General features: G+C 34.9%; 1 protein-coding gene across 2 annotated transcripts; it reads right to left on the bottom strand.

Annotated features, from left to right (window-relative positions):
• Positions 1–464: 464 nt before the first annotated feature.
• LOC110871650 lies at positions 465–8,770 on the bottom strand. 2 transcript variants are annotated; one of them, XM_022120372.2, is made up of 5 exons: positions 8,557–8,766; positions 8,393–8,484; positions 6,210–6,307; positions 3,466–3,654; positions 548–877 (listed from the first exon to the last, which is right to left on the bottom strand). In XM_022120372.2, exons 1-4 carry the CDS (start codon positions 8,720–8,722, stop codon positions 3,510–3,512), a joined length of 501 nt encoding a protein of 166 aa, XP_021976064.1. In that variant the 5' UTR covers positions 8,723–8,766; the 3' UTR covers positions 548–877; positions 3,466–3,509. The 2 variants fall into 2 exon arrangements, with proteins under 2 accessions (XP_021976065.1, XP_021976064.1); XM_022120373.1 differs by lacking the exon at positions 3,466–3,654 and having other exon boundaries at positions 465–877; positions 8,557–8,770.
• Positions 8,771–22,773: the final 14,003 nt, after the last annotated feature.

Genomic DNA, 22,773 nt, shown 5'->3' on the forward strand with positions numbered 1-22,773 from the left:
ACAAGTAGTATAGTTGATGTAAAAAAAGAATATACATCTCATATATGTGTATACGATTTATATATTTCATGTAAAAAAGAATATACAACTTGTATATTTATATGAGTCGCGTAGGTCATGCAAAAAAAAGATATATGAGTCGTATATATACTTATACGACTCATATAGGGTGTCAAAAAATCCATCAACGGTCTTCCATTTTAATGATTTAGGGGCTGTTTGGCTAAGCTTATTGGAATGACTTATTTACTTATTTGCTTATTTGAAAAGCAAATAAGTCATAATGGAATGACTTATTTACTTATTCCTCTCACATAATAAGCTAACCCAAACACCTTTTAACTTTTCAAAAAGTAAATAAGTAAATAAGTCACTAAAATAAGCTTAGCCAAACAGCCCCTTAATAATAAAGCTGATCAAGTTTAGATTTAAACCCTTATAGGGTTTGTTCACAAGTTCGGTAATTACGAACAAACTCGACTCAATATTTCTAACCAAGCTAGAAACTGGTCTCGTATTTGACTCGCCAACAACTTGAGTCAGCTCGTGACTCGACAAATCAACTCACATTTTATATCGGTTATAGACACGCGTCTCAAAAAAAAACATGACAGTTAATGATTAATAAACTCTTGGCTGCAAGAGTTACACTTACACACCTAGGAATATATACAACACTGTAATGATGAGGTAAACATGTGAAAAGCAACACAGTTTCACAACTTTTACTGCAATCTTAAGTGTAGCTTCTTGTCAAACCCTATTTGGGAATCAAAATAGGGCCTTTAAATCAGTTGCATATCATGATCAATAACTTACAGATTCCTTCCTTGTGTCACACTTGCAATATAACTTCAGTCTTGTATTGATATCAACCCTGAAAATTTAAATCATAAGTAAAGGTCAATGCTTTTTAAAAAAAAAAAAAATTGAAAGATGCTATAATGACTTGTACTTTGTTCAGTAAAAGTTATACATTATTGGGCCAGCCATAATGGCTCAAGTACTACAGTTAAAAGATAGCCTACTTCACAAACTTGCAGGTTTTAATTATATAATCAAGAAAAAACAAACTCTGACCAAGAGAGATAGATGAAGGGCTTTAAATTTTTCCTTTTTCTTTTTTAATTCAAGTTTTTTGAAGTTGTTAGTTTATCATCGAGTAAACTGTCATTTTCGTCTCTGAGATTTGGTGAAATATGTCACTTTAGTCCAAATTGTTTTTTTTGTGCGATTTTCGTCCCTGGCATTTTCAAAACATGTCAGTTTCATCCAATTTTTAAACCATCGTTAAAAAAAATGTTTGTTAAATGAGGGGTAACTTGGTCATTTTACATTTTTATTTTTCCTCTTTTTACTGAGTAAACTGCCATTTTCGTCCCTGAGGTTTGGTGAAATATGCCACTTTAGTCCAATATTTTTTTTGTGCGATTTTCGTCCCTGACTTTTTCAAAGCATGCCAATTTCATCCAACTCGTCGGTTGCAACCCAACACCACCATTAACGCCATTGCAGCTACCGATGCTCACACCCGATCTAGAATACCCTTGTCTGAGAGGCTGGAGACAACCAAAAAAAGAAGAGGGCCGGTTTCAGTGGTGATGCGATGAAGGGTTTTCGGGTTGGTTTCAATGGTGACGGAGTTGTGATGCCGACGACTTCATGGTGACAGTGTGACACCATGTCAACAAATTCCACCTCGGCACACTTCATGTTCCATCTCATCGTCCGCACGTGGCAACACTGCATACGTAGCAGCCTTGCAAGACGCCTCACACGTTGAAATTTTAAGTGAAAATTGGATGAAACTGGCATGTTTTGAAAAAAGTCAGGGACGGAAAAAAAATTAGAGTAAAGTGACATAATTCACCAAACCTCATGGACTAATATGACAATTTACTCGGTGAAAAAAAATGAAAAATAAAAAATACGTGAGGAAATGACAAGTTTACCTCTCATTTAATTGACTTTTTTAACAAGGGTTAAAAAAAAAGGATGAAACTGGCATGTTTGAAAATGTCAGACGAAAATCGCACAAAAGAATAATTTGGACTAAAGTAGCGTATTTCACCAAACCTCACGGATGAAAAAGGCAGTTTACTCTTTATCTTTTGTTATGTTTTGTTTTATTAGTATTGGTACATATATTCATAGTTATTAAAGGCGCGAAGCGCATTCTAGGCGCATAGGCTCCGATTAGGGCCTAGGCGATAGGCGTCAAAAAAAAAGCGTGGGCCCGAGAAAAAAAAAAGAGCGCACTTGAATAAAAAAATTAAAAAGTTCTTAAGGGAATAAAGTACTCAAAACCAAAACAATAATGTTCATACTAGCACTTAAAAAGTCTCAGATAACAAAATCCTTAAAACCAAAATGTTCATACTAGCACTTAAAAAGTCTCAGCACCAAAATGCGAACTGAATAATTCGATAATTCGAACTGAAAAATGTGATAATAAACTGGTATCATCTGTTTAAACTTAAAGCCCTATAAATACTGCAGAAAAAGTGGAAATTACCAATTAAAAAAATAAAAGGCATAAATCATTAATTACGCATGGGAAGAATTAAGCTGCGCTATTATTACCGAGGAACTATAAGCGCAGTAAATGCGAATCGCCCAGAAAAAGTGCCTAGGCACCAAAAGCGCTCGCTTTTGATAACTCTGCATATATTACTCACTCGACCTGTTTTTTTTTCAGCTAAATTTTTGTGTGAAAAGTTAGATTACTACCGAAGTAAGACAATTAATGTAATCATACTCCACACGCTAACTGATTACTAAAACAAGTTGGGTATAAAAGTGTTTACTATACCACGAATAAGAAACAATTTGACTTCATAAAAAGTCAAAGAGATTTAGGCTTCAAAGTGTGATTCAGGTAGTTTATGTTATAACAAAGGTTGATTAATAAACCACTCTATGACTAAACATTTGGTACCAACCAAAAATATTGGTGAAAAGTAGCTATCATATTTCACGCCATAGTTGTCAATAGCGAGCGTAGCGATCGCGATAGCGCGCTACGTAGCGTATAGGTCTAGACTCGCTATTAGGGTTGTAGCGATAATAGCGACAATTTATTTATTTTTTGTTTTTTTAATATAAATAGCAATTAAATATAGCTATAAAATAGCTGGATTTTAGGTTTTTGTTAAATATACATGTAAAATAGCATATATACCAGGGTATTTTGACATAATATACATGTAAATTAAATTTTAAAATTTTTTTTCTAGTGTATCGCTATTTATAAAATAGCCGCCCACTATTTATCGCTATTCGCTATGTAGGTACCTTATTGCTATTTCTCGCTATTCGCCATTAACAACTATGTTTCACGCACATCAATTATTAATTGTTTGTAGAGCTTAGAAACAGCTAATTATATATTTTGTCACCTCTAAAAATTACACAAAGTATCATATGTATATGTCCTCAAGAATATGGTAAAGTGGGTAGAAATACCTTGTAATTTTTTTCCACTTTAATTGTCACAATTGATTCGACGTCTATTCAAGGGACGTTGCAGGTTCCAAATCTGTTGGTTTTCTTGCTTCTAACATTTCAACTTCATATGCACTTGTATTCGGGTCTTTTTTGTTCTCTATTGCAATCTGTTTAAGTTTCTCTAATCGTATGGCGTGTAACTCGTATCTGATGATCAAGATAGTACAAATATTAAATCCATTACTGTACATAAATGCATCTAAAATTATTTGGGACATAAAAGCATGTGTTACGGAATAAGAGATTCAAGAGAGGTGAAATATTTCTATGTATTCCTTTTATGATAGAACCAGTTATATATATATATATATATACATACAAGAGTACATTGCCAAAGCAAGCTATTTAATCCAATTACTGTCTACAGTTATGCATCATGTGGTGACGTTGATAGCTGAAAGACACGGGGGTACATGCACTAATCAGTCTCTGTCCCGATTGTTTGAGTGTTATGTGTCTTAGGTCCAAGGCTTGATACAAAACTACAATCGAGCCGGGGGTCTCACTGGAAGCAGCCTCTCTGTTCCTACGGGGTAGAGGTAAGGCTGTCTACTTCTACCCTCCTCAGACCCTACCTTAGCTTTGCTATTGGTGGGATTTACTGAGTATGCTTTGACCACCATTACGATTACTCAGACAATTGTTGCAATGTTTATTTTCAACGCTCCTCAAGGATGTTATTGGGGAATGCATTCTTGATATCTACCTGATGAAGCGACCGACAATTAATGGCAAACAGAGGCATCACGGTGACTTGGGAGGTCTCGTCATAGATATTATCGTGTATAGCCCATCGAGACCAACCAGGCTTTCAAGGGACTCGCGGCATAGTTATTAAAAGCCCTTGCTTCTTGCGACTAGTCACGTTATCCAGGCGAGGCCCAATAAATGCTTGCTTCTTGAAGTTGACGGCACCTCTGATGGTATTGATGACTGATGAAGAACAATGATCATTTGAACCTTTACCATTTATTACTTTTTGAACTTTCGGTTTTCATGTTTCGAACATTTTGGTATTTGAACATTTTGTTATTTAAGTTTTGGAATTACATTTGAATCGTGACTATTTTAGAACTGTTTCTACAAATTAGATGATATTAAATGTTATATATATATATATATATATATATGATAGCTTTCATTTATTTTATTTGAAGAATAGTATTATTTTTCTGACACATAATATATTTTTAATTTATTTTTCATTCAAGTGTGTGTTTTTTTCTCGGGCCTTTATGCGCCTTGAGCTTGGTTTTAAAAGGCGCGCCTCCAGCGCCTTTTCGCTCAGTGCCTAGACTGATTCCAAAAAAGAGCAGTTCTTAGGGTTTTTCAGGCCGGAGATGCGCGCCTCATGTATCTGGGGTGTTTTAATGCAGAAAAGTGTTGTACCTTAGGTTTTTTTGGCTTGTACATGTAGGTAAAAGGATATAAAAACCTTATTTTGGATAAGGAAAGCTAAAAACCTATGTGATATATAAGAAAATTATATAATCACCTTGCGCCTCGGGTACCGCTTTTGGCTTTGTGCCTCGATTTTAGGCCTCGCCGCTTTTATGCACTTCGCGCGTTTTAAAACTAAGGCCTTGAGTACGGCTAGCGCCTTTGATAACTATAACTCGTGATGCAATGAGCCATCAGGATTTAATTTCACCTCAGACAACCAACTTTGCGCTCTCTAGATTGCACTAAATCCAAGTATGTTTCTGGAAACATGGCCTTAGTTATGTTTTAAAATTTAAACCATCCAGGACGATCAAGTGCCTTAGTTATGTTTCTGAAAACATGGTGGTTGTTACTTGTGTGGGCACACCATTCAGGTGAGAGTGGGCAAGGTAAGTTTCGATGGACATTTAGTACAATTCCTTGTGTCTTTTCGATATTACTGGAATGCAGTGTGGGTCATAAGGTTCAATATGGTGTGGTGGATGTGGCATAACCGGTGAGGGTGGGTCGGTAATGAAATCAGAACTCAAGAATATGATCTGGTCATAGTTGTCGATAGCGAATAGCGACAAATAGCGATAAGGCACCTATAGGCTATGTAGCGAATAGCGACGGCTATTTTATAAATAGCGATTACACTAGAAAAAGAATTTTGAAAATTTTTATATCTATATTACATCAAAATACCCTTGTATATATGCTATTTTACATGTATATTTAACAAAAACTAATAGTTAGTAGAACAAAGCAAGAAGCAATAACAATGGAGAATACATCAACGAACAGATAAATTAATCGGGACAAAGAAACTTTTAAGTTTCTATAGAAATAAAAACCATGTAGCACCCTAAATTGAGGTGACAACCTGACAAAATGGACGGGTCAAGCGGGTTGGATGACGACTCCAAGCTCAACTGACAATCTTAATTGGCCCATACTCTCATGTTCTTTCACATCACACCATATAAGTAGAATCAATAATAAATAATATTCTAAAATACATTAGCATAGCTAGGAGGTCAAGTGATTAATCCTTACGCAGGAATTAAAATCATTTAAATATAGAAAATTAAACTACCATTAGATTATGTAAGCATGTGAGAATCAAGATGGAAACATTAAACGGCTAAACTGAATACATGTAAAGTTTTGAAAATCATTCACACTTCTAGTGTCTTATAGAAGCAGAGCAATGCTAAACTACTATAGATGAATGGAAACAACCGGATATTAAAAGCACAAAAAAGGGAAGGTCTTACTTTGCAACATGATTCTTCACCAAGGTAAAATATATTCTCCAAAATTGGCCTTCTTTCAAGTAGCGTGGACATAATCTAAACCTAAGTTGTGATAATTCCTGTAAAAACAAAAGCATTTAATATGTTTAGTGCATTCATCAAGAAACTAAAGTTCCAATTTATTTTACCAACTCGTACAGAGAGGATCCACAACACAGAATTCAGCCATTCATCAATGAGAATTTCAAATTCAATCCGATAATTATAAGAGACATAGCCACCGTTGACCATTTCTTAAGTTAAAAAGGGAGAAGAAACTTATGCCTAATGGGTTTTTGTTAGCTATTATTTATCACTAAAACAATCACTTTCCATTTCTATAACCTACTGCATTAATATGAGAAATCTTCTGTACCGCACCACAACGGTTGAATCCAACATGGCTGGCCCTGAAGGTGGGCGGGGAGGACCACCGGCCAGGGCACGTTATTTTTTTAAAAACTCCGATATGTATATGTAAAAATAAAAAAAAAATTAATAGGGTATACCCATACAAACATTAACATAGGCCCACTTACAAAACTATTTTTATGGTTTAGATTAGTTATTAGCCCATTGGCATTAGGTTTAGACCTTTAGTGAGCCAAATACCTAATTTCGTTAAGGCCTAAGGGCACGTTTTTTCGAGCTCGAACATGGTACATGAATTCTCAGGGCCGGCCCTGGACTGAATCCAACATAAGCATGCTATATGGTTTGCAGATCATGCATCCGGCAAAATATCCATGTTAAATAAGGAATGTCTAAATTTAAATTCAAAAGCTGCATAGATTATGCGACTTTTCCACAGAAATGTACACTTGACAACAAAGCCAATAGGCCCAAAACAAGGAAACAAGAAATTACATCCCTGAGAAACAGAAACCACACCACCTAGACCACTCCAAGGCTTTTAGATCGGACCTATTTTTGACCCAAAATAACCCAATGAACTTTATTTCCTCCAGCATGCTTGAGACCGAGACCCAGTTATTTGAAAACACCACTTTGTTACAAGCTTTCCATATCGACCAACAAGCCAATATTCACCAAATACACATAAACTTCACTTCTATAACTTACTACATTTGACATAAAAAGGGGTGTTTGGATCTAAAACGTTTTGATTGTATGGCCAAAACCTGATTATGATTCTGACACTAACTATCAGTTAGAACAATCAGATCTTGGTTTTAAAAAGCGTGTGGCGATCCGAAGCGTTTTGATCCCAAAAGCCGTCGCAGTGTGCGAAACGCGTGCATAACGTATGCAAGGCGTTCGTGATTAAATAATACTAAAAGAACTTTTATATTCTAACTTGTCAACTTTTAAACACTAAAAAATAAGCCCTTCTCATCACCTCTAGTTAGATTTGTTCAGATACTACCCATTGCGTAATTGATAGTCATATTTTTTCAATCTAATTTGACAATCTCAAACCCATCGCAATCACGCGATGCGATCTCATCACTGCATCATGTGATGCGTGCATTTTTAAACCAAGAATCAAGTTTAGTGAAACAACAAGAATAATTTATATAAATAAATACCAAATCACCATCAGATTATCCTATTCTGAATGTAAATATCTATTGCAATTGCATAATAACAATTAGGGGAATTGGCCTGTAATAATCTGAACTATACATCATTGGCCATTGCCAGTCCCACCTTTGAATATTCCTCATGCCAGTCCCACCTTTCACTTATTTTTCCTCCACCGGTCCTCAGTTAAAAAAACTCAACGGAGTTAAGTTTTTTCCTGAATTACAAGCTGACGTTTTAGGGCTTTTGATCAGAATGAGAATACAAGTCGAATGATGTAAAACTTACCTTGAAATTGTGCTCCAAGCGATGAAAACGGTGCTTCAATTCGGGTGTTTAAACTTCCAATAAACAAAAATCAAGTCGTTTGGAGCACCGTTTCGAGGTAAGTTTTACATCAATAGACTCGTATCCTCCTCCTGATCAAAAGCCCTAATACGTCAGTTTGTAATTCGGAAAAAAACTTAACGGATGAGGACCGGTTGAGGAAAAATAAGTGAAAATATTCAAAGGTGAGACTGACAATGGTGACGTGTAGTTGGATTATTACAGGTCAATTCCCCTAACAATTAAACTAAACCCTAAAACCTAATTTGAAAACCACATAAAAAAGCCCTAACCTTAACTTTGGACAAAACAAGCACAGCATGTTTCTCTTGCCAAGAAGACAAATCCTTCGTGGATTCAGGTCCATCAACGGCTCCTTGTTCATCTAAGCATCACTTCACTTAGTTATATAAATTGAATCACATACAATGTGAATTGTGAATTAGGAATAGAGTACCTTGGAGATTGAAGTTCCTGAATGTTTCGAGAGTGAATGATTTGAGGAGGTTGATTAAGTCGTCTGTGATTCCGTACAACTGATGTTCTTCATTTTGATTGGTTGATGGTTGTGATGAAGATGAAGATCTGCTTTTGGCACGTCGGAACCATGATTGTATGTTCATCTTCACTCTTGAATGAATTCGGAAGGATTGTTTGGTGCTTCCTCTAGTTATTATGGCTTTTAAGGGGGTGTTTGGATGATTGTTAAAGCGGAGAAATTAGGACTCGTGCGTTGCGACGAACCTGTTATACGAGAAACAAATAGTCGACATAAAAACTTTGAACCACATACGAACGTTGCGTCGTGTTAACTAGCAAAATTTAGAATAGAACGTAAAACTTTTTTTGCGAATATGATTAGGGGACCAAAGTTAAAAGTAAAAAAAGTTGTGAGGTTAAGCCAGAAAAGATGATAACTTTTGGGTTAAAAATAAAAAATGTAAATAGTTTTGGGTTAAAAGTATAGCTTTAAATTTTATTTATTTATTTATTTATTTATTTTTTTGAAAACATCTCTAGACATATGGTACAATACCTCTATGCACCAAAATGTTGTCAATTTATCACAGGTAAATAAGAACATTTACATGTTTATTTATCAATTAAATGATTTATCAATTGTTTACAAGAAATAACAAATTCTGACATAAAAATTAAATGATTTTCAAATAATTATAAGAGAAAACGTCTAAGTAAAAACCTTGGTGAAACATTAAAATAGGTTAGAAGGTTAGGTTTATGTGAATCTTACGTAATTTGTTTCAAAAACCGAACCTGAACCGTTGCTAAAACTGTAAAAAAAATAATAATAAAAACCAAAACCAAATGCCGATATTTCGGTTACAGTTTTGGTTTTCAAAAACTGAACCGTACACACCCCTGAACACAACATAAAAAAAGAATAAAAAGGTACGCGGAAAATCTATATGATATGTCTTTTGACTTTAAACATTACTAGTTTTTTTATATCGCGCCTTGCGGCGAAATCGAGCAAATGATAATATAAAACAAACGTGATTTGAAAATAAAACATTTTGTTTAGAAAGTCAAACCATTAGAATAATTTAGTTTATCATCGTAACGTTTTATGATACCAAATAAATACTTTATTTTGAGTAGAAATTCGTTTTTAATAAAACTTATAACGGAATGTCAGGGAAATAAAATCAAGCACAACTACGTACTTAAGTTTTTAGAAATAAGTTATAAACGTAAATTATTAAAAAAATATCAAATTAATCGATAAATTAATATATGTTCAGAAAAAGAAAAAAAACAATTATTAAAAAAAAGGTAAAGGAAATATATGTTTAAAAAAAGAAAGATATCTTATTAAAAATGAATATAATTAAAACTATTATAATATATTAAATAATAAAAAACTATATATTATTATATAAATAAAGTTACTATTCATTATCACTCGTTAACAATATACTAGCAGGGTGCCCGCACGATGCGGCGGGGGCGACACTTTGCATTGTGACATTCGTTTATGGTAGTATTCTTATTCGTATAATATTTATGATAACATTATTGTGGTGGATATATGTCATAAGTTTACACATATGTAAAAGTTTTGCTTTGTTTTATAAAAATTAATAATCAAAAGACAAAAAATAAAAGATAAGTTTTATAATTGTAAAGTTTGTTTATTTTATTGGTTAAATTATAAAGTATAATTTTATTCTTTAAAGTTCATAACTTTTTCTAAATATCCACACAGTACCCATCCAATAAACTTTAAGTTTAAAATTTTCGTTTTTATAAAAAATAAAAAATAGTATTTGACTCGTAAGTACGTCTTAGAGCTTTAACTTAAATTGTTAAATTTCGGTTATTTACAAATAAAAAAAATTATATTTTTATAATAGGATGATAAGAGTTTATATCTTTATTAACTTTATATCATATTAAGTTCAATTTTTTAGTTCCTAACTAATCTTATCTATATGAGTGTACTTTTAACTAATAATCCCTAAAAATATGCAACACAATCTACTACTATATATCTAGTCAAGTTGGTAAATAATTGTGAAAGCACTGGATCGATGACGAACATCAAACATTGCACTTGATTCAAGACATGAAACAACAAGAACAGGGTAGATGAAGAAGAAGATGCAAGACAAACTCATTCATTTCAATACAATCATCACAGATTACATACCAAACGAGTATACATCATCTTCTACAAGTTGGTTTAGATCACCAAGATCTAAACCCTAGCTTTCTCTCACTAACACATAGTCTCTCTCTCTCTAGAATTCACACCAGGAGAATGAACAAGTTGGGAGACGTGCACAAAGCTTCAAGAGTTGCCCTAATATACACAATACACACATATATATAGGCTAGGGACTAAACCCGGACAAAACACATTGTCCGGGATACAAAACAATACGATAATCCGAAACACTAGAAAGTCGTCCGGGATGCCTTCAGCAATTGATAATCTTCATTATCATTGACTTTAACTTGGACTTCTGCTTTGGTTGACACAAAACTGATAAGCGACAGTTACCCGGCAGGAACTGCACTTACAGTCTCCCCCTTAACTGTTGCATCAGTTCTGTGTGGCATCGATAATCTTCAATCACCGGATACTGCACTTACAGACTCCCCCTTGATTGATGATATCATGCATGCTTTCAACTTAAGCTGAGACTTGATCTTTTATGTAGAGCACAGCGATCTTCAACCCTTCTAATTAAAGACTTGATGACGATCACTTAAGGCCGCTTTGAGAAACCCGAAGAATCCAACATCAAACACTGAAGATCCTCCCCCTCAAACTACTCCCGAATCAAATTAACGCGAACCGACCTACAACCACATGTAAGAATATCGCTCGATACGTTAATTTTCAAACCTAACCAACAGAAGAAAGAAACATTGGATTTCCAATGCCCAGCCTTGAACACTTCAAATTTCGCAAAGACATGAAGCTTAGTTCGATAAGTTAATAACAAACTGAACTTTGTAAAGTACATCCACCATCTTGAGCAGAGTCTTCAACCGAGTGTCTGAAATCATTTCATCTCGAATCTTCATGATCCAATCTCGTATCTTCACGAATCCACCAATTACCCGATGACTTTCGTCTCCAATCTCCCCCTCAATGTAAGAACCCCTATTTCGAGAATCTGATCGGTTACCAACTTGGAAGAGGGACCAAGAAGACTAATCTTCTCTACTCTAACCGACATACGATAAAGGCTTGACCTTCAACTAGTTGCCAAAAGAACATTTTGCTTCATCACGTCAACACTTGATTAAACCTTGAACAAACTCGACAAAACTCACTCATACACGAGCTCTAACTTGCTTCATGTTTTAAACACTTCGCCACCGGTAAGATTAACACTAAGTTAATCTCAAAGATAGTAAACACGAACTTGTTTCGATGTAGCACCACGAGCTTTTGATTTACAAAGAAAATAGGAATTTCAAAAATTTTTACACCCCCTTTTTCTTTGTAAACAATACAAAAATCCAAGCAAGTCTTATTCTCTTCACCTCCTCACTTGATCCGGACAACATAAGTACCATAAAACTTTTCGATAATCCGAAACCGACTTCAAGTTTCCAAACTGCACTTAATTCTGACTCTTAGTTAGTTATCCGGTACCCCAGGTAACCCGGAATAACTAGAAAAACTCGGAACATGCACAACTTGAAACTTTCGAACTGCACAAACTTCTAAATTTAGCTAAAAATCCGGTACCCCAGGTAACCCGGAATTCTTAGCAAATTTGGAACCCGTAAAACCCAGAAGCTCTTGAAACGTTGGATCAGATCATCAGAACAGTATGTAAAATACAAAGGAATTCGAAACAAGTAAAGAAATAAAGGAAACTCTGAAGAAACCCGGGGACTACTATTCGAAAGACTAATCTCGGACTATTGAAGCTTGAACAGATTGATTTTGAACAAACTCGGACTGGCAGTCAAGAACAAAACTCGGACCAGCAGACAAGACAAGAACAGCAGTCAAGAAACAAAATTGTTCAAACTGTCAACCAAACTCGGACAAACTTAGAAACAGGCTTCCGACAGAACAGTTAATACAAAGGCCAAACGTCAGACTGTTGAAAACTCGGAACAGTTAATACAAGGCCAAACGTCAGACTGTTGAAAACTCTGTACAGTTAACATAAAGTCCAATTCTCGGACTATTTGAAACTCGGACTGGTTAACAGAGGCCAGACCTCGTACTAGTTAACTCGAAAAACTGTTGTTGCTGTTCAAAACTCGGAATACTGAATGACTTTTAACAAAACTCGGGACTTTGCACAAAAATCGGAACCATCTAGCTAAAACTCGGAATAGCTGAACTGGACTGTTTGAAAACTCGGAAACATAATAGAACTGTAAAACTCGGAATCATGACTTGACTTGTTTAAAACTCGGAAACATAATAGGAACCGTAAAACTCGGAATCATGTCTTGACTTGTTTAAACCTCAGAAACATCACTGAGGTCAAAACTCAGACATAAAGCAAGATTAGCAAAACTCGGACTATATATATAAAAAGAAATTCGAATAAAATGAATTTTAACACAGTATAAAATTCGAAAATGTGGAAAACTCAGACAGTTTGGAAAACCCAGACTGTTGAAAATGTGGAAAACTCAGACATTAAAATGATGTCTGATGTATTCCGAATGAAAAAGTTGACTTTTGTCTGAGTTTTGAAATTGTGGAAGACCCAGACTGTTGAAAATGTGGAAAAACTCAGACATTAAAATGATGTCTGATGTATTCCGAATGAAAAAGTTGACTTTTGTCTGAGTTTTGAAATTGTGGAAGACCCAAACTGTTGAAAATGTGGAAACGATTTTTGAGTAGAAGCGAACTCTGAGTTTGTTAACTGATCCGTTTGTTAACTTTCGGATCAATTGCTTGGACAGATTTTTGAGGGGGACAAACTCGGACAAACTGCTAAGAAACTCGGAACAGATCCGATTTTTGAGCAGAATTAAACTCGGAACAGAGTTTGTCCATATATTAACAAAAATCGGATCAGTTAAGAAACTCGGACTAATAAGAACTCTCAGTTAAGAAACTCGGACTAATAAGAACTCAGACATTTTATCTGAAACTTGGACAAAAACTCAGACATTTTATCTGAAACTCGGACAGTTAACTTTTATCTAAAAACTCGAAAAGCTGAAACGTTTGTAATGCTCGGAAGATTTTGAGAGTCCGAATAATTTTAAAACTCGGACCATGAGAAAGTTGATCCTCGGAACAAAGAAAACTTAACTCGCAGACTTTCTGTTTTAAAAAACTCGGAAACACGAAGAAACTCGAGTTGAAACTCGGACATCTTAGGTTTAATAGAGAACAACATCTCTATGCTTAAAAGTCGGAACATCAAAACTCGTAATGGATTTTAAAACTCTGATGATGAGTTTTAAAACTCAGAAACGTTAAAGAATAAAAAGAAACTCAGACCTTTTGGAGGTTCCAAAAACTCTGACCTTTTGGAGTTTCCAAAACTCTGACCATTTGAAGTTTCTAAAACTATGACCTTTTGAAGGTTCTAAAAACTCGGACAAAGCTCAGAAACAAGTCTCCGGACTATCTCCCTAGTGTGACTTCACACTAGTTCACCAAAACCCCGGAACCACAAACACATAGTTTTAAACTCAGACAAACCTTTTTTGGATCAAAACCCTAGATCTCTAAAACAAAAACCCAGCAGTTCTCTTCAACACGGCTCTCGTATTTCTTCATATCTGGACCAAAATCTTCACGTCTTCAAGATGTTTGGCGGAAACAAACATCAAATCAAGAGCAATGGTGATTCAGAAGGCGGTTAGACCATTCTGAATCGGTAACCATGCTCTGATACCACTGTGAAAGCACTGGATCGATGACGAACATCAAACATTGCACTTGATTCAAGACATGAAACAACAAGAACATGGTAGATGAAGAAGAAGATGCAAGACAAACTCATTCATTTCAATACAATCATCACATATTACATACCAAACGAGTATACATCATCTTCTACAAGCTGGTTTAGATCACCAAGATCTAAACCCTAGCTTTCTCTCACTAACACATAGTCTCTCTCTCTCTCTAGAATTCATACCAGGAGAATGAACAAGTTGGGAGACGTGCACAAAGCTTCAAGAGTTGCCCTAATATACACAATACACACATATATATAGGCTAGGGACTAAACCCGGACAAAACACGTTGTCCGGGATACAAAACAATACAATAATCCGAAACACTAGAAAGTCGTCTGGAATGCCTTCAGCAATTGATAATCTTCATTATCATTGACTTTAACTTGGACTTCTGCTTTGGTTGACACAGAACTGATAAGCGACAGTTACCCGGCAGGAACTGCACTTACAATAATTCTTTTAGAACTGACTAATATTATCTATAACAATATAGTTGAACTTATAATTCCTAAAAAATTGCAACCCAGTTTAGAATTTATCTAGTAAAAATTGTAAATTTATGGAGTATTTTATTTATATTACTTGTTATAGAAATGTTTATAAAATAATTAATTTTTTATTAACTTTATATCATAGTAAGTTCAGTTTTTTAGTTTAGCTTTAAAGTTTATTACTTTATTACTTTTTAATTAAGAAATGCAAATTATTAGATTAATATCCAAGAATAGCTGCAATATTTTATAATTTCAGCTTGACTATATCTAACTGCAATATCTATTTATTGCAACTTTAGGATATTAACTTATATAAGTTCAGTTGACTTGTAAATTTAGGATATTAAATTTATTTTGAACTTTATTAGCATGGTTAATAATTGCATTATATTAACACCAAAGATTAAGTTCAAATATAAAATAAACTTTATTCATACGTCTAGGTCAAACATAACAACTGAAAATGAAAAAAATAATATAAAAACACTTTATAAATCTCATATTAGTCTGCATAAAATCAGTTCCGCTTCTGAATTGACACTCGACGTATTTTTAATCGGGTTTTCTGGTTTGTGCTTGAATCAGCAGTATCTTCTAATTCCTCTTCTTTGTCATTGTCCTCAGAATCGTCTAAATTAATAATCTTAACCCATTTCCATTAAGAGAGTCTCTTGGATCTCTTCATTTGAGTCTCAAACTTCCGATCCCTATGAATGACAAAAATTAAATACAAAAGTTAAAAAAAAGATTAAATAAACCTTAAAATTACATCTTCACTAAATTCACATTGAAGATTAAACTTGTACGGACTAAACATTGCACCATAAGAAATAATATAATACTTTATCGCCATCATCCTGCAATAAAACACACATATAATAACATAACGAACATGTTAATATGAAAGATATACGCAAAAATAATACTTAAAAACCAGCAAAATCAATACCTTAGAAGCTTGTTCGACAAATGTGTTGTTTAAATTGGCATGTTCATCATGCAACTGAATCTGAAAAATCAAATAAGTTAACATTCACATAAAAGTAAATAAAAGAAAAAAAATATTCACTGCTGCGATATAACAAAACTGACCTTTCGCAACAATTGAATTCAGATCTGGATCCATTTTTTAACTTTGTTTAGCAATAGATATAGAAGTGTCCTGCTATATTTATAGTAGTAACTATAGAAGTATATTAGGGTTTAATTTTAGATTTTTCACCCCTTTATTTAGGAAGTTTGTTGTGGTTAGTTTTAAGTTTTTATAAGATATATCTAAGTATAAATATTAGGCAGTTTTAATAAAATAAGATGTGACAGAAAATATCTTCATTTTATGTTACGGTACTTTTAATTCCTTTTATTTTTGTTTGCATAGATGGAGCCCTCTTTATAGATTAGGCACATTAGATCACAAGTATTAATTATTTGTACATTAACGCATAATCGACTTGTACCTTTTAATTTGTGCGTTGATATTGAACAAGACAACTACCGAAACGTCGACAAAAATGTGTAGGTCGTCATGCTATCTATTTTTTTTTAAACAGTATAGTTTATAAGATATATCAAGAATACGTAAAAAAAATGATAAGTTTGTTATGGATGAGTGAATTGTAACTAATTATCTATAATTTTGTTAAAACCTTAGGGATTTAAGTGTAATAATTTTAGGGGCTAAAAAATAAATAATGTTTAAAAGACCAAACTACCCTCATTTTAGGGATCTTTCTATAAATAAAGAGGAGTAAAAGTTCTTATTTGTTGGGTATCTTAAAATGTCCCCCACTCATGCATTATAATATAGTATAGATATATAGGGGAAGGATCCACTAAAAAGTGGATTTTGCCTAAGTAGCCTAAGAAAGATTGTGATGATGACATGTGGCACTCCTAATAAGTAGGAATGAAGGGCATTTTGGTCCTTATAAATAGGAGTAAAAATGACATGTGTCACCCCTTTTGTTTTTTTTTTAAATATAACAAAAAAATCTAGTACAAAAAAATTTAGCACAAAAAATCTAGTACAAAAAATATAGAACAAAAAATGTAGTACAAAAAAATATAGCACAAAAAAATCTAGTACAAAAAGAATAGCACAAAAAAATCTAGTACAAAAAAATATAGCACAAAAAAAATCAGCAAAAAATGTAGTACAAAAAAATCCAGCACAAAAAATTGAGAAAAAAAAAATTAAGACAAAAAAATTCAACACAAAAAATTTAGCAGAAAAATATAGTACAAAAATCCAGCACAAAAAAATGTTATACAATATAGAAATACAACACATTTTAGTGGGTTTTTTTAGTCTTCATATTTTATATTGCAATATAGTACTTAAATTAAAGATAAAAAGACGCTCGATTTTACGGTGAAATTTTTATGAAAAAATAATGTCGTATAAAAAAGTTATGAACGTTTAAAAAACGAGGGTGGAATATGCATGTGCCTTTCATGTGGAGAGAGAAAGTCCATAAATAGGATTTTCCCAATATACATTTGCACTCCTCCTTTCTCCTACACTTTCATCTTATGGACGAAAGTGCAGAACCCCAGTCTGTTGGGCAGAAATTGGGGAAAAACAACTATCTGGACCTGAGATAGTACAAGAAACCACTGACAAAATCATTCAAGTCAAGGAACGACTAAAAACAACACGTGATCGACAGAAAAGCTATGCTGATAACCGACGCAAACCTTTGGAATTTCAAATAGGAGATAAAGTATTGCTAAAAGTCTCTCCTTGGAAAGGAGTGGTAAGATTCATCAAACGAGGGAAGCTAAGTCCCAGGTATGTTGGACCTTTTGAGATTATTAGAAGAATAGGACCTGTAGCCTATCAGCTACAACTACCAGAGGAAATGGCAGGAATACATGATGTGTTTCATGTATCTAATCTCAAGAAATGCTTATCCAACGAATCACTGATAGTACCTCTTAAGGATATAGAGGTAAATGAACAACATAAGTTTGTAGAGAAACCTCTACAGATTGAGGACAGAAAAGTTAAGAACCTCAAGCACAAGAGACTAGTTTTGGTCAAAGTGAAGTGGGACTCCAAAAGAGGACCTGAGTACAGATGGGAGCTTGAATCAGAAATGCAACGGAAATATCCACACTTGTTCCAGTAGATCTCGAGGACGAGCTCTAAAACAAGGTGGGGAGGATGTAACAACCTTCGGTAAAACCAACACCCTCATAATAGTTTCGACACCTTAGTATATCTTAAAATGTCCCAATATGTCTTATATTACACCCCGTATGTGAAAACCGAGCCTCGAAATAGATCATAACATATAAAATAAATTAAAAACAATAAATATTAAGCTGAGGCGGGCCGCGTAGACCCACCCCAACCATTCACGCGGGCGGTATCAGGGTTGAACCTGATATCGTTGATTTCTTTAGTTCAAGCGGGTCGCGTAAGAGTTTATTTTAGTTAACGCGGGCCGCGTAAGATCAAGATAGTGGCGCAGCCCGGTGTGGACACGTGTCGTGCAACGTGTTGAACCTATTCAATGACCCGGATCAGCTACAGCCCTAGACCCCTATCACGCGGGCCGCGTAAGTCCCTGTTGTGTTTTACGCGGGCCGCGTAAGTCCCTGCTGTGTTTTACGCGGGCCGCGAGAGGCCCAGTTTTCAGCCCTATATAAGAAGGCCATCGGGTTTCACTTTCCGTCGTTCACAATTTCATTCTAAATCTCACTTTATGAATTAGAGGCATTATATTAGGGTATTATACCCCCTAAAATAGCGAGGTTCTGCTACGATGTAAGTATTATAACCCCTGGAGACGTATTAGATACTCTGCCCGATTGATCTAGGGTTCCGTAACGGCTGTCGTGGTTCTGCCCGACGTAGTCGTTGGAATGTCGTCTCGGGGAGGGTATTACTAATGTTAAAATGGGTTATTATACTAACACACGTGCATTTGTGTAATTTATAGATTATTCCCAGGAAATCCTTACGAAAAACCTAAAATAGCAATGTGAGTTGATCCACCTTTTGTAAACCTTTTTGTTACCGTTTTTACAAAACCTCACTTAATTAAATATATACAAAGCAGTTATTGAGTATTTGTAAAGAATACAATTATAGTGGGTATGTTGGGGTTTTGTATACAAAATTTGTTACTGGCGTGGTAACATTCCACAAGTTGAGTATGACAGTACCACTGATGTTAATTGTTATTTCTTGGAAACAAATGTAATTGCGGATGTGCCCTCAATATTGTAAAATGATTGGTATTTCAACTTAATTAAACTGGGATTCACTCACCAGTATTTCCCACTGACAAAATGTTTTTAAAACGCGTTTCAGGTAACAAAATGTGAAAGCCAAATAGAAGCCAGCTGGACAGCACTGAAGGCTTGGAAAAGTGGCAATAAAGTTACCTAAAAAGAAATAGATGTTTTTATTAAATAAAATAGGGTGTATCCCTATGAAATTATGTGTACTGAAAACTTGGGTTTTACCCATGTGTTTAATGTTAAAATGTGGTGGTTTACTCTGATAACATATTTCCTAACTACGGTCCTGATGAAAATTCCGCTGCCAAATTAAATAAATAACGTGATACCACCGAAACTGGCTCGCGGCCGCCCGTTTCCGGGGATTTGGGATCGGGGGCTGTGACAGAAGGTGGTATCAGAGCTATGCCACTGATTCAGCCACAGAAGTGTTCTGCTGACATCAAAATTCAAAGTGTTATGAAATAAATTACGGAAATACGTGCATAATTGTATTTTATTGTTATATGTTATCTGACTATCTGTTAGTTTACAGTATGAGCGACCAAGGACCATCTGACGCGTATCGTCAATTTTCTGGTTCGCCTAGGAGTGAAGGCACCTCCTCCTCTCAGCCTGCCCTCTCAGGGTACTCTGCTGATACAGAAGAAGGAATCTTTGTGTTTAAGGCTCAGTCTGAAGATCCATTTGCTCAGAAAAAGAGGGGATGGTTCAGTAGGGGAGCACATGAGCATAGAAAGCGTATGAAAAAGTTGCAGGAACAGCGAGTGTTAGCCGCAGCTAAAAGAGAAACCGATGCCTATGCCCAGGATATGCTTAATAGGGGTATAGCCAATATCCATATTTTAGCAACCACTGCAGCTGACCCAAACCTGGAGCAAATGTTAGCACCCCAACCACAACCACCAATTCCTGATCAACCCCTGGAAATAGAAAACTTTGGAAATCAAGTAGAAATGCATGATTTCAACCCGGAGGAGATACCTAGGGTACCTGCACCAAATCCCTTAGATCCAAACGATTACGACCCCTGGTGGGACGATGTTAGGGACTATGTGCAACAAAACCCGATACAGGAAAATGTGCCAATACCCAACTTAGGAGCCTACCCAGGGTTAGATCCTCAAGATCCTTATTACGTTAATGATGCATACATTAGGGAGATCTTAGAGAATCCCTACCCATACCAGGCCCCGTACCAGGAACCCGCACCCTAGATTCCAAACCCAGTCCTAGAACCTGTACCCCCAATGAGTGCAGAAAACGTACAAGAACTTAGGACTTTCGGTGAGGAAATTTTAGAAAGCAGTGAGAGAATGCGACAGGTGGGGGAGCGTCTCGTATGGAAATACGACGAACGCAATATGGATTTTTGGATGAATCCATATCCGTGAATGTGATGGCAGGAACGGTAGTAATAATAATATAATATAATATAATATAATATAATATGTGTGTGTATGTGTTAGAAAAAAAACTACTGATGCATACTACTAGTATAGTAGCTTTACATTTCAGTCGGTATTGTAATTTTAATTTCAGTACTGGTGTGTAATAGATGCTTATGAATAGAATAAAAGTCGCAATGCTCGACGCTTTTGACTAAAAGTGCGTGTCATGTGATTGGCTATATTCAAATATTAATTGTGATATTAATATTTGGTAAATGTTTAAAATTCAGATGGACAACGAAGTGAATCAAGAAAACCAGAATGATAATATTCAGAACAACAACCACTCGAATAACAATAATCTGAATAATGAGAATCCGAACAACAATGGCAATCAAATGGATAATAGTGTCGTTCAGCACATAGAGGCACAAGGAATTATAGATGCAATATCATTTATTATTCAAACAATTCAAGAAGCGAATAATAAAAGTAAGCATAGCAGTAAGCAACCAAGTGAACCGGAACACAGCGTAAACAATGGACCCGTACTTCAAGCGCCCATTCCTAAAAGAAGAAGAACCATGCCATATGGTTGTTCTTACAAAGAATTCTGGTCCTGTAAACCAATAGAATTCTTGGGCAATGAAGGACCCATTGCAGCTCTACGCTGGATAGAGAAGACTGAGGCTGTTCTGAAAATAAGCAAATGTGCTGAAGAGTATAAGATAATGTTTGCTTCTAATTTATTTAAGAATTCAGCCCTAGAATGGTGGAACACTATCCTCCAGTCAAGAGGAAGTTGTCACACCCCAACCAATGGCGAAAACATCGGGATGAGACGAAGTGTGAAGATTGCTAGAGACATCATAACGCTATTTGTGACAACATTTAATAAACCAATTTCATTTCATAATTCATTTGTCAACATTACAAAGAAATCAAATAACGTCAAGTTCAAAGGAAATACAATACAACATAATCAAAATTGATACATCGATTAAACCTAAATGTCTATATGTGTATCTAGGCATCAACGCTACTTCATTTCATAGCATCATCATCCTCAACCTGTAACATGTTTAAAATAAAGTTCAATGCAAAAGCAAAGACGAGTATACAAGTTTAAGCATAAGTATAAGTATAAGTATAAAAGTTTAAAACGAATCCACATGGAAACTTAGTTCATACGAGATCAACCTAACGTGGCATGCAATATTTCTAGCCAACCTCTGTTTACGCAAGAAAGTTTAATTAATTCAACATGACCCAAGTTTAAGGGGGCGGTGCGTTACTGCTATAGCGCTATACATGTCAAATGGAGGCTCGTGAAAGCTAATGACTAAAACATATCACATAAGTATGGTCCACGTAAGCATCAAGTATCATAACATAGTATTCATGTATAAGGATTGTTTTCGTGCATTGCATAAAGAATAAGTTTAAGTGTAGTTTAATAGTTAAACATGTTACACCCCAAAAAGTGGTAAACATGAAAGGGGGGTTGCGAGTATACTCACAAAATTGCATATGCTTTCCGATTATCCAAGAGTGACGAGTTTGCTTGTGAGTGAGGATTTAATGGTAGGGTTACGTGATGTGTAGGGAGTGGTAAGATTCGGAATTTAGAAATTAAAGTGGTAAAAGTATGTATACATGAAAGTAATATCTAAACCCTAAGAGTTTGCTTATGACACCATAATTAGTGGTTTCATGGGTCCCAAATTGCCCATTGGAATCATAACAAGAAATCTAGAATCTTTGATATGATAGCTTAGGTTTATGATGGCTAATCATGGTTTGATTAACACCAAAAACTCAGCCATATTTTTATATAATTATGTATAGTTTATATGATAATAATACATCCTAAAACTAAGTCCAATCAAGTATTGTCATATAGCATCATGTATGTCAAGCATGGAGGTTAGAAAACCTCATTATAAGATTCACCACTACACACACCATCATGAAGATGGTGGGAGGGTCATGAATAAAAATAAAGTAAATCTAATCTAACAAGTTACAAAATGTTCAAATGAAGGAGTGGAACTTAGTTTGGAAAGCCAAAGCTTCTATTTGTTCACACTTCACAAGTCACAAATTCAT

Source organism: Helianthus annuus, chromosome 1 (assembly GCF_002127325.2).
Source record: "Helianthus annuus cultivar XRQ/B chromosome 1, HanXRQr2.0-SUNRISE, whole genome shotgun sequence".
NCBI lineage: Eukaryota > Viridiplantae > Streptophyta > Magnoliopsida > Asterales > Asteraceae > Helianthus > Helianthus annuus.

What these genes read in the sequence shown, in the direction of transcription:
- LOC110871650 (XM_022120372.2), bottom strand. Translation starts at nt 8,722, where the DNA reads ATGAACATACAATCATGGTTCCGACGTGCCAAAAGCAGATCTTCATCT. An exon ending in CAGGAACTTCAATCTCCAAG is followed by an intron (nt 8,485 to 8,556) that starts GTACTCTATTCC and finishes AGTGATGCTTAG; the next exon opens with ATGAACAAGGAGCCGTTGAT. An exon ending in GTGAAGAATCATGTTGCAAA is followed by an intron (nt 3,655 to 6,209) that starts GTAAGACCTTCC and finishes CTTGATCATCAG; the next exon opens with ATACGAGTTACACGCCATAC.